Raw genomic sequence first — 13,162 nt, 5'->3', positions numbered from 1 at the left:
GGTCATAGTGGAGAGTTTTGACCAAACGTGATCCACCTGGAGCAGGAACCGGTAAGCCACTCCAGTATCCCTGCCAAGAAAACTCCATGGACAAAGACAACAGGCATATAAAAGTTATGACGCTGGAAAATGAGCCCCTCAGGTCGGAAGGCGTCCAACATGCTACTGAGGAAGAGCGGAGGACAAGTACTTCAGAGCTGATGAAGTGGCTGGGCCAAAGCCGAAAGGACGCTCAGTTGCGGATATGCCTGGAAGCGAAAGGAAAGTCCAATGCTGTAAAGAAAAATATTGCATAGGAACCTGGAATGTAAGAACCATGAACCTTGGTAAGTTGGATGTGGTCAAAAATGAGATGGCAAGAATAAATATTGACATCCTGGGCATCAGTGAACTGAAATGGACGGGTATGGGCAAATTCAGTTCGGATGACCATCACATCTACTACTGTGGTCAAGAAACCCGTAAAAGAAATGGAGTGGCCCTGATAGTCAACAAAAGAGTGGCGAAAGCTGTACTGGGTTGTAATCTCAAAAATGATAGAATGATCTCGATACGAATCCAAGGCAAATCCCTTATGAATACACAGTGGAAGTGAGGAACAGGTTTAAGGATTTAGATTTGGTGGACAGAGTGCCTGAAGAACTATGGATGGAGGCTCGTAACATTATACAAGAGGCAGCAACTAAAACCATCCCAATGAAAAGGAAATGCAAGAAAGCAAAGTGGCTGTCCAACGAGGCCTTACAAATAGTGGGGGAGAGAAGGCAAGCAAAATGCGAGGGAGATAGTGAAAGATACAGGAAATTGAATGCAGATTTCCAAAAAATAGCAAGGAGAGACAAGAAGGCCTTCTTAAACGAGCAGTGCAAAGAAATAGAGGAAACAATAGAATGGGAAAAACCAGAGATCTGTTCAAGAAAATTGGAGATATGAAAGGAACATTTCGTACAAAGATTTCCATAATAAAAGACAAAAGTGGAAAGGACCTAACAGAAGCAGAAGACATCAAGAAGAGGTGGCAAGCATACACAGAGGAACTATACCAGAAAGAAATGGATGTCTCATATACCCCAGGTAGTGTGGTTGCTGACCTTGAGCCAGACATCCTGGAGAGTGAAGTCAAATGGGCCTTAGAAAGCATTGCTAATAACAAGGCCAGTGGAAGTGATGATATTCCAGCTGAACTATTTAACATTTTAAAAGATGATGCTGTCAATATGCCAGCAAATTTGGAAAACTCAGCAGTGGCCAGAGGATTAGAGAAGATCAGTCTACATCCCAATCCCAAAGAAGGGAAGTGCCAAAGAATGCTCCAATTACCGCACAATTGCACTCATTTCACACGCTAGCAAGGTTATGCTTAAAATTCTACAAGGCAGGCTTAAGCAGGATAATAATAATAATAATAATAATAATAATAATAATAATAATAATAATTTATTTGTACCCCGCCCATCTGGCTGGGTTTCCCCAGCCACTCTGGGCGGCTTCCATAGAAACCAAAAATACAGTAAAATATCACAGATTAAAAACTTCCCTGAAGTTTTTATGTGGACCGAGTATGTGGACCGAGAACTCCCAGAAGTGCAAGCTGGATTTAGAAGAGGCAGAGGAACCAGAGACCAAATTGCAAACATGCACTGGATTATGAAGAAAGCTAGAGAGTTCCAGAAAGACATCTACTTCTGCTTCATTGACTATGCAAAAGCCTTTGACTGTGTCGACCACAGTAAACTATGGGACAGGCAACAGTCTAGAAAGCAAGCCGCATTGGGAGTCAATCAGCCAGCGCTTTCCCTTCAGCAAGATATAAAGTGCCCCTGCCCTCCTGTAGCTTTGCCAAAACAGCTCATTAATTGGTTTCCAAGAGACTGCCCCCTCCCTGTCTCTTCCTGGGGCAGAGACTGAACTGCAGGTGTTACAGGAGGTTGTTTAAAGTGCAAATGCCTCTGAAAAGTGTGAGAAGAGAGAATGTTCTTCTTGATTTTGCTTATTTTCTATAAAACTCTGATGTCCTTTGGAGAAGGGAAGAGGTGGCAGACAATTAATGCCTTTTGGGTCTGTTTAGAAGAGAGATGTGGAAAGAAACATCTTCTTTGATCTGAGAACAAAAGATGGGAATGGCCATTTCTCTCCACATTTACTCTGCTTGCATATTTCTTTATTTTATTTTAATTTTATTTATTCTTTAAACAAAGAACCTGGAGCAATGCATATGTCTTCAGACCATTCCCATCCAAAGGAAGGTAAACCGTGGGGCCTCACCCTTACAATTTTTCACATGAGAAGAATATAACTACCATATTTATGGCACTAACTTTCTGGTGTCAGCTAGTAAGCACTGTAACACAGCAACATCTGGTAAGGAATGAACTAAAATTGTATGATTAGTGAAAAACGTTTCCCAATGAATGTATATTTATTAGTGTATTTATTAACCAACTTTTAATAAATATTTATTTATTAATCATCCTATGAAACTAGGGTGCCCAAGCCATTTTCACTCAATAGCTGCTGCTCATTCAATGAAAGTGCATGGAAATCTGCAGTCCTCTAGCAACGGGCTGTTGGACCAGAGTGTGCCTCACAGCAAATGTAAATGAATATTATGGTACAATTGTCACATAGGAGATAAGGCACTTGGGATAAATTTCATATTTAGAGGTTCAAGAGGTTCTAGGAGAAATTTAAAAAATAACAACAACCCAGAAATGATGTGTTCCCTTTATCCATTGCCGTTAGTCATTCAGAAGGAGAAATTGCCAGAGTAAAGAACAAAAAATGCAATGTCCATGTTGGATAAAATTGTTAGCTACTCAGGGACAATTTTCAGTTCCTCCCTCCCAATTAAAGTTAAGTTGTTCTGACCAATTTAAAAATGGCTTCAGGGGGTTTTTTTGGTGACAGCAATCCTCTCTCAAGCAAGGATCTCCCTTCCATTTGGGTCAAGTGTCAGTTCCAATGACTCAACCATTTGTCTGCCTCAAGAAAATCTGTTGCAGCTGTTGAGTAATAATGGAAAGACAAACTTTAAATTGATCCCATATTAAACACAAAGGCATTTGGCTCTGAAAGCAGCAATGGTAACAATTACACATTTAGAAAGTTAACTCAGTTTTTCTTTGAAATATATATTGCAAACATTTAAATGGGGACATTAGTTTCAATATATCTTGGGACGCATTAGTATGCATGGTTTTTTAAAAAGTGGTATATAGTGAAAGTTCTTCATCAATGACCTAGAACTTTTGTCACCAAGAATCCTTCCCACTTATGCAAAGGTTTATAGAACAATATTTTTTTGTCCTTGAAATCCTGTGCCAACTTTGTTTCTGTCACTGCACTTGGTACATAAACATATAAGCAGTAAAAAGAGTTTTCAGCTCATCAAAGGCATCCTTTAAGAACATGCAAAGAAATGGCCTTGGAACCAAGAGTGGAACTATTAGCACACCTGTTATCAGCATTCTGTTAAGAATTAGGGAGAACAATATACGGCCTTCTTCAGTCATTTTGTAATAGCTACAGAATGATTCATTTGTCACTGAAAGGCAGGATTGATATACCTGCCAGTTTTGTCAATCTTTCAAATTCAAGACATCAAAGCATCTGGATGAGCATTGACTTCCTACAGAGATAGAACGATTTACGTTGAAAGAAACACAAGAGCAAAATAGAATGAACATGAATAAAATAAAGAAGTGAAAAGAAGAGAGGCCCAAGGATGCCAAACTTTCCCAACACTCCAAAGAGGAAGGGAAGTCTATCCTAAGACACAATTCAAGATGCTGGCATTGGAATGCACACTGTCCTACATTACATGGGTCTTGTGTACCTAAGAATACCATCTACTAATACCCATTTTGATCTCTGAAATCAAAGGACTGGAAAATACCAGAAGGTCATTCTGGCTTATCATCTGACAAAGAATTGTGACATTTGCACAGGGACGTGTGCAAAAGTAAGTAAATTCACACCCTACACGTTAAATACGGAGACAGATCTGTGTAGCAGCTTGATTTTATACTTCTAAAACATTTGTATTTTCTGCCTCACGATAGACCTTCATACAACCTGAACCCTGCAAAGCACCTGACAGAGCCTCATTTGAACATATCCTACTTCCTCGCACATTCTTTCTTAAGACTGTGGCTAAATGCAGACTCTATCCGTAGGTCCAACCATGGCTAATTGCTCCTCCCAGTTCCCCAGCTGGCTTGGCAAAGACTTCTAGAGAACTAAAACAACAGCACACTATGTGGTAAACATTTCGGCTGGCCAAATAAGATGTATTCCCTTAATGCAGATTTTGGAATGTTTTCCACTGTCTGAATCAAGGCCTTTAAAATGATATTGAATTGTGTAGAACACTGTCCAAGCAACTGCAGCTCCTCTCCAGAAGCAATTCACATCACAAATCGATTGCAGCTTCCCATCCCTCATATGGCTAATCAAATAGTTGTGAACATAGCTTCTTCCACCAACAAGTGAATCCTCTGCATCACAGTTGCAATGAGCAGAGTGCTTTGAATCACTCCACCCAGAAATAGTAGCATGCAGGGCAGTGACTCACCATGCAGATAGGACAATTTTCTAAGGTACACAGATTGTACCTATGTACAGAAATTGGGTTTGTACTGAGATTGTACTGACACATTGCCCAGTGGTGTTCACAGAAAGGGGGAGGATGTTAGTTTCTGTTTGCCATTGAGCAGCTGCTTAGCGGCAAACAGAAATTAACAATAGGGACACGGGTGGTGCTGTGGTCTAAACCACTAAGCCTCTTAGGCTTGCTGATCAGAAGGTTGGCAGTTCGAATCCCTATGATGGGGTGAGCTCCCGTTGCTCTGTCCCAGCTCCTGCCAACCTAGCAGTTCGAAAGCACACCAGTAGATAAATAGGTACCCTTGTGGCAGGAAGGTAAACGGCATTTCCATGCGCTCTGGTTTCTGTCATGGTGTTCCATTGCATCAGAAGCAGTTTAGCCATGCTGGCCACATGACCCGGAAAGCTGTCTGTGGACAAACGTTGACTCCTTTGGACTGAAAGTGAGATGAGCACCACCAGCTCTGGCACCGGGAGCGGTGTACATCCAGGGGCATGGCCGGCATGCATCTCAGGGGCCGTGGCGCGCATCGGGGGTGCTCGGCAAGCGGTGAGCTTCCTGGGGCATGCGCAGCAAGCGTCAAGCATCCTGGGGATGCACGGCAAGCACTGAGCATCGTGGGGTGGGGCCAGCCATGATGTCACACACACACCCAGATGGCACCCGGGGCAGCCCGCTCACCCCACCCTCACCTTTGTCCATCAGTGAGCGCCGCAATCCCATAGTCACCTTTGACTGGACTTAACCGGCCAGGGGTCCTTTATCTTTACCTTTTCACCAGGCAGGAATCACACACCTAGTTAGCTGCATGTTGTCACTCTTCCTCCAAATCCCACATCCTGGCGCACAAGCTAGGGAGTGCACATGGCAGAGAGTTAACTCTTTATTGTCAAAGAGTTGCTTCTACAGCTCTGGATTCCTATGCACACCAGTCTTGTGTCTGGGCAGCTATTCCCAGTTCCATGCTCCATGGAGCAGTTGCAGCAACTGGGGACAACCACCACTCCTCCAGCTTATGTACCTTCCTCCGATGGCTGCACACTCATAGCCAGAGACTACTCCTGAGGGGATAAAAACCAAAGCCATTAAATAATTTTTAATAAACCCCAAAAATCTGGACATTCCCTTTAAAATGTAAAATCCCCCTGGATGGGCATGTTGGGACCCCAAAAGAGGACATGTCCTGAATTTCCTGGACATATGGCATCCCTACTTATTGGCATAGCTGTCAACTTTTCCCTTTTCTTGCGAGGAATCCTATTCGGAATAAGAGAATTTCCCTTTAAAAAAGGGGAAAGTTGACAGCTATGCTTATTGGCAGTGTCATACATTCTGAAAAGATGGTTGCTAACATATTTGTTGAGCGGTATGGAACTGACCTGCATAGATTTCAAAGGCTGAATATATTTTAAATGCATTTGAAGAGGAAGAAAGAATTTACACTGGATTTGTGGAACACCTGAAGCAGTGGGAAGTTGATAGAGGGAAAGTGGCAAAGCAAATTGGTTAACAGAAGCTTTACCAAATATATGAGCTGTGGTTGCCCTCTCAAAACATGAGGCTTTAGAAATATACAGAGTAGAAGAAAATTGTGAAATATCCAGAAACAATGGAAGCAAACAAGATAAATATATTTCTTTTCCATCCCGCCCTTTCTTCAAGGAGCTACACTGCCAAATCCTGCGTAACTACAAAAAAAATCCTAAATTCAGGTACAGCCCTGGTTCCCAGGATAGCATAGTTTAAGGCTGCATACACACAATACATTTCACTCTCTCACACACAAAGAATCCTAGGAACTGTCAAGTGTTAAGAGTGCTGGGAATTGCAATTCTGTGAGGAGTAAACAACAGTTCCCAGGATTCGAGGGGGGATTGCTTTAAATTATTTTAATATATGTATGCAGTTTAAAGGTAAAGGTAAAAGGACCCCTGACCATTAGGTCCAGTTGTGACCGACTCTGGGGTTGCGGCGCTCATCTCGCTTTATTGGCCAAGGGAGCCGGCGTACAGCTTCCGGGTCATGTGGCCAGCATGACTAAGCTGCTTCTGGCGAACCAGAGCAGCGCACAGAAACGCCGTTTACCTTCCCGCCGGAGCAGTACCTACTTATCTACTTGCACTTTTATGTGCTTTCGAACTGCTAGGTTGGCAGGAGCTGGGACCGAGCAACGGGAGCTCACCCCGTCGCAGGGATTCGAACCGCCAACCTTCTGATCCGCAAGTCCTAAACTCTGTGGTTTAACCCACAGTGCCACCCGTGTCCCTAAGCTTAGGCAAATTTAGCTAGAATAGTGAGCCAGCATCTTGGCATATTCTCCTCCTCTGCCTATTTAGGGGACATGCTTACAGTCCCTTGAATGTATAGCTACAATGCGTGTCAGTAATGAGATTCACACTTTGGTGCCTCAGACTGTGGTATGGTTTGAGATATGCCCATATGTAACATGTTCCTGCGGAAATGTGGGCATCCTAGCATAACAACTGCCCAGTAAAAGAAACCAACCACGACTGCGTACTTTGAAGTGAAGACACTTCACAGCATTTCTTCTCTGGGGATCACATGGGAGCGTTTAGGTTAGAATATCAAAGACTTGTGGGTTCTTTTTCATTCCATATACCGTTACCCCAAGTAAAACGCCTCTCATTTCAACGATGCTTACCACCGAGTCAGGCTTTATTGAAGAAAGCAACTTGGGGAGAGGTCTGTGCTTCACATCAGCTTTGTATATATGGTTGTATAATCCTTCCCCACGTCAAATATGACTCACAGAAAGAGATTAACTAATCAGTCACAAAGCAAGGCTATAATTTTGCAGAGCTTTAGAAGAGTAATACACAGTAACACCCTGACAATTAATAATGATGAGCTCTAAAATATTACATTGCACTTCAATATCACGTTGCTTATTAAAATTTTCTCTTTCCAAGTAAACTTTCTAAAGTACTTCAGTTTCAGATAGCAGCATTAAATGGAGAGACAGGTCTAGTGCAAAGAGCTGTTTGATCCTTCCAACCACATAAGTCATGGGTGGTCCACAAACAAGGAGGGAAACTGGAATAATTCTTGAATATTATCCCTGTTGGGAGTCAGGAGTGCACATTATTACTGCTATTATGCAAAAGAGTTCATGATTTATATAAAACTATTCTTTAATTTCCAACACACAACTCAGCCACATCCTACAACAGCACTTTCTACAAGTACTTCTAACAGAGGGACACAGGCTGTTTGGGAAAATGACAGCCTTCAGTCTTTCCATATTTGTATTAGGTCAAAAGGTACTTGCAGTGTGAGTTGATTTAAAACAAGACAATTTAAATCACTGACTTAATCATTAAAGTCACACGGAAAAAGACCAATTTAAATAATTGATTTAAATCATGCTCTTTTTGAAATTCATCTTTTTTATTACCATTTTTTAGAGCAAACATGAATAATAATTGGTTATTATAATTGTGTCTGTTGAGCGATGATTACTGAATTCAGGCTCCGTATATGTGTTGATAAATCAGCTTATTAACAAGGTTCTTTGCAGGTCCCTGCAGGTCACTAACAAAAGCAATTAAAATTGGTTTGCAACTAAATAGAGCCTTAATACAACCCAGGATCATAAATAATCCAAAATCTTTAATTATGCAGCCCACATGCCTTTTGAGCTGCATGAATATTATCTGCTTAGGAGATGTGGCAGTTTTCTGTTTGGTTTTTCTGTAACCAATTTAAGTATACTAAGTATACCACAGAGGCTAAATGTCCAGAACTTTCCAAGAGGTTGGCAGTTGTGGAACCAAAAAACCCTCTTTCTCTCAAAGATAGGAAGCAAACATCCCTGCTGTTTGATTGGCAAACCCAGGCCAGTGAGTTTACAAAGTCCATTTGTATTTTAACCAATCAGCCTTGTTTAGCTGTTGCAGCTCTGTTTACTAAATTAACTTTAGGCAGTGGTGGGCAACCTCAGACCCTTAAGCCAAATGCAGTCCTCCAGGCCTCTGTCAGTCATTTGGGACTCTCCCCAAGTCATACAGCTTCTTCAGTCACACTTTCTTCCCCCAGGCCACACCCCTCACGTCTTCCTAGAGTGTTTTCAATAGCTGGAATAGGCCCTTGATTAAATATGTATTCATTGCTCTGCCCACTCTTGTCCCACTGTTGTGTGGTCTCCAAGAAATTGTGCAGCCCTCAGACTGGTAAAACCCTGACACCTTTAGGCTACTGCTACTCCTTGTATCAGATAGCCTTCAAAAAGTATCCTCAAGTTTTTAAAATGTGAAGGAAAGCATTGCTTCTGCACATAACTGTGGCATGATGGGAAGTCTTGCTTCTAAACTTTACTTTTGCTCACACTACACAAACCGTGCTGATGCTAAGACATTCCCTCATCACCCTGGTACGTGCTGTTCACCTTGAGTTCACACCATATCAATCTGTACGTACCCCTCCTTGTACATTCCTTTTTCGTACCACTCTGGTACGGGCAGTCCGAAACCATGCCTGTGTAAACTCCGCGTTCCTTTTCCCAACCTTTAACCTGTCTATGATTAATGTCTTATATGCAATAATTAATGTCTTATATGCAACCCTTGCTTTGTACTTATGTTAACCAATCAGCAACAAGCATACGTGGCAAACACAGTAATATTCAATAAAAGGGAGTCTCCGAGGCTTGCTCGAGAGACGCCTCCCGTATGACACCTACTCGCTCGTCTGTCGTTCATTTTCAACCCAACAAAAATGGCCTGTTGACCAGAGAAAGTGACTTTTTAAATAGGACCTCAGAAATACCATTGTGCATGCAGAGCTGTCCATGGCTTGAGAGCAGTACATGTGAAAAGGATCTAGGAGTCTTGGTTGACCACAAACTTGACATGAGCCAACAGTGTGACGCGGCAGCTAAAAAAGCCAATGCAATTCTGGGCTGCATCAATAGGAGTATAGCATCTAGATCAAGGGAAGTAATAGTGCCACTGTATTCTGCTCTGGTCAGACCTCACCTGGAGTACTGTGTCAAGTTCTGGGCACCACAGTTCAAGAAGGACACTGACAAACTGGAACGTGTCCAGAGGAGGGCAACCAAAATGGTCAAAGGCCTGGAAACGATGCCTTATGAGGAACGGCTAAGGGAGCTGGGCATGTTTAGCCTGGAGAAGAGGAGGTTAAGGGGTGATATGATAGCCATGTTCAAATATATAAAAGGATGTCACATAGAGGAGGGAGAAAGGTTGTTTTCTGCTGCTCCAGAGAAGCGGACACGGAGCAATGGATCCAAACTACAAGAAAGAAGATTCCACCTAAACATTAGGAAGAACTTCCTGACAGTAAGAGCTGTTTGACAGTGGAATTTGCTGCCAAGGAGTGTGGTGGAGTCTCCTTCTTTGGAGGTCTTTAAGCAGAGGCTTGACAACCATATGTCAGGAGTGCTCTGATGGTGTTTCCTGCTTGGCAGGGGGTTGGACTCGATGGCCCTTGTGGTCTCATCCAACTCTATGATTCTATATAAACCTTTTGATCCCAGCTCCAAAAGTTTTAACAAAATTCCACTTTTAGGTTGCCTGATTAATCAAACATCAATGTTTTCTTCATCCAATGATACCCAAGAACAGACAGTTAAGACTCCAGTTCTGTACACAATGTAGCTGGAAGCGCATTCCATTGAACTCAATGGAGCCTATTTCTTAATAGCCATGTGCAATTGCTCTGCTAATTGCTAGAAGAAATCATACGCCAAAACAGTGTCCAGAGAAGGAATGACTGCTGGGAGAAGTGCAGAAAAAAAGAAATGTGTGGAGCATCTGCAGTAGCACAAACAGACACTTTCATCTGCCCCAGCTGCCACAAAACATGTCTCTCCTGTATTGGTCTGTACAGCCACAACAGGCACTGTAACTCTCCAATGGTTTGATTTCACCCACAAAGGCACACTCTTCCATTGTGTCTTGAGACAGGTGGACGCCAACAACAAAGGCCCACACTAAAATCTACAAAGAGGCACTTTTATACTGTTACTGTTCAACTTGTAAGACCTTGTTAGCACTATCTCACTGCTCTTGGATTTTATTATATTATTTGTGGCACCAAATGGTGAACAATAAAACTTGTTATCTGTGTTCAGCACACTCCCCCAAAGACCACTTTCTCATCGCTTCACCAGGACAATAGCAAGTATGCGTTTCTTACATATTCCTTTCTAAATTGGCTTGACTCCTGTAAACAGGAATAAAAGTGGAACTTCATATCCAAATAAAACCCATTGATGCTGTACATATCTGTGCCTGAGGCATCATTTTTAAAAACAAAAATGATCAAACTTTAAAAAAAAAAAAGGTGATAAATTTCTCTTCACATTTCATGTGTAAATGAGAAAACATTGGTTCAAATCTCTGCTCACTTATGAAGGTCACAGGGTTGTCAGTCCACTATCAGTCTTGGTTTAACATCTCTCTCAAGCTGTTGTTAATGGAGCTAAAATGACACTCTCTGAACTGTGTATTTTCCTAGTGGTAAATCACACTCAGCGTGATCTGTAGATATGTCATGGTTGCTCTTATTTTACTAAACAGTGCCAAAAAAAAGGGAGGGGAAGAAAGAGAGGTAGTGATCCCAACTGCTAAAGACTGGTTTCTTTGAAGCACACCCCATTTGGTACATTTCAAGCAATTGCTCTTCATCAGAGGCAATGATCTTTTCTAAGTTTGATCTGAGCAATTCTTTCATCCTCAAAGCAACTACAGTGCTCTAATATAATAATTTTTAAAAAGGTATCTTTGCATCTGATAGAGAGCAGTTACTCAAATCACACCAGGCACTGCAAACATTTACTGGAAAACTTTCCCCCCAAAATAAACCAATCTTCAGCACTTTGATATTTGCCACTATGGGGGACTTATTCATCTTGGTAAGGTTTCTTTCCCCCTCCCTATTTGCCACCCTTTCTCCTTTCATATGAGTATGTATCTGCTTTGACTTACCCCCTGGATGCAGTAAATCAGCTAAGATCCCCAAGTGTCATGGCACATCAAACATCATACACAACCTAACTTTGCATGCCTTTCTTTCATCTGAGCATCAAAAAGTCCAAACCCTCAAATATAGTCTTCTCTTCTTCCAAGAGTGCGATCTAAATGTGGTCTGTGTGGTAGGGAATTACTGCTCGATATCTGTGGTCAACTCGTGACCAGGGGGGTCAAGTAAACTCTGCAAATGAAGGCCACAGAATGAGAGAAAGAGATTGGTAGAGGTAGCCCATAGAGGGGACAACAACCAACCTGTGCCCAGCATCCAGGCCTAGCTCTACCATTAGGCAAAGTGAGCTGTCTGCCTCTGATGACAACCACTGGTGGGGTGGAGAGCAGCAGCAAGATGCTAGGGGGATAGAGCTGTGTATATTCCACATGGCCTGCCCTAAGCCAGCCTGCTGACCTTAGGTGTAGTTAAAGTAAGAATCAGTTGCTGGGATGTCCAAACTATATAAGGCACAGCTGACTAAATTAACAAGTAAATAGGAAAACAATAACTGAAAGATTGAGGGATACATAAGAAGATGGTGGTAATGGTGCACATAATTCCTACCTCACCCACCAATATTGAAAAATAAATTATGGACCACTTTTTTAAATGTGGAGGAGATGTTCATGAAAAATATCTTTCGATCAAACTACATTAAAGAATTTTTCTTCTTGTGTGTTTATCACAAAGCATGTTCTTTTTTAACCCAGATCAACCATGCTGCAGGGAGGGGGATATTCAACCTTTTCCCAGAAGATGTTGTCTGCTGCAGGTAAAAAAAAAAAAAAGCTATAGTTGGATAGATCTAGGAAAGACATTCATTATGGGCAAAGGTTAAACACCCTCTCAGACTTCCAACACTTCCTTACCAAGCCTGGTTTAACATTGTTTTAACTCTTGTGTCAAGAGATGAGTCTGAAGTAGGGATGAAGAAGAAAATTTATTCAATTCTCATTCAAAGCCGAAGCAATCAAATCCACATTTTTCAAAATATGAAAACCCAAACACAGACATCTTTCAAAATTCACACTTCTCTGAATTTTGTGATTCAGTTCTATAATCAAGCAGTGTTTACCATTATGCTGAAATAGGCATAAAAATGACCATACTGGTGAAAATATCATACAAAACTGCACATTATAAGAAAATCATTGCAAAAATGTGCTTTTTTAAAAAAATGATTTTTAAGGCAATTTGCAAACTGTTGCAGAAATGAGGAGAACTGAATTTAAGATTGGAAAAATGAAAAACAGATATTTACATATCCCTCCATTCCTGGTCTGAAGGTACGTATGCTACAGTTCTACTGCCAAAGCCAATTTGGCCCTGTTAGTTCTACTGCCAAAGCCAGTTTGGCCCTGTTAGATAAGAAACTCCTGGAAGTTGAACAGAGGCTCCTTGGGAACGGAGTGAGCTGTGAATGAAATAAATAAGAAGCTGAAAATAATGTTGCTATCAGAGGAGAAAGCTATCTTTGGAAGCTTTTTAACAGAAGCCTGATTATTGAAGAGCTAAACAGAAATGAATTAAAATATTTGCTGGGTGAACAAA

At 41.7% G+C, this 13,162-nt stretch overlaps 1 protein-coding gene across 1 annotated transcript in view; it reads left to right on the top strand.

Moving 5' to 3' along the window:
* The window catches only part of LOC308481828 (uncharacterized protein), a gene marked incomplete at its 3' end in the record, with an annotated part of 630,260 nt that extends 620,321 nt beyond the window's left edge, over nucleotides 1-9,939 (top strand). Inside the window, exon 2 of the mRNA XM_081014533.1 lies at nucleotides 9,463-9,939. Coding sequence (XP_080870659.1) covers nucleotides 9,463-9,939 — 477 coding nt within the window. The remainder of the gene's footprint in view (nucleotides 1-9,462) is intronic.
* Nucleotides 9,940-13,162: the final 3,223 nt, after the last annotated feature.

This window comes from Podarcis pityusensis (genome assembly GCF_964106645.2).
Source record: "Podarcis pityusensis genome assembly, chromosome: 7".
NCBI classification, from domain to species: domain Eukaryota; kingdom Metazoa; phylum Chordata; class Lepidosauria; order Squamata; family Lacertidae; genus Podarcis; species Podarcis pityusensis.
This window is presented reverse-complemented; position numbering and strand designations above follow the sequence as displayed.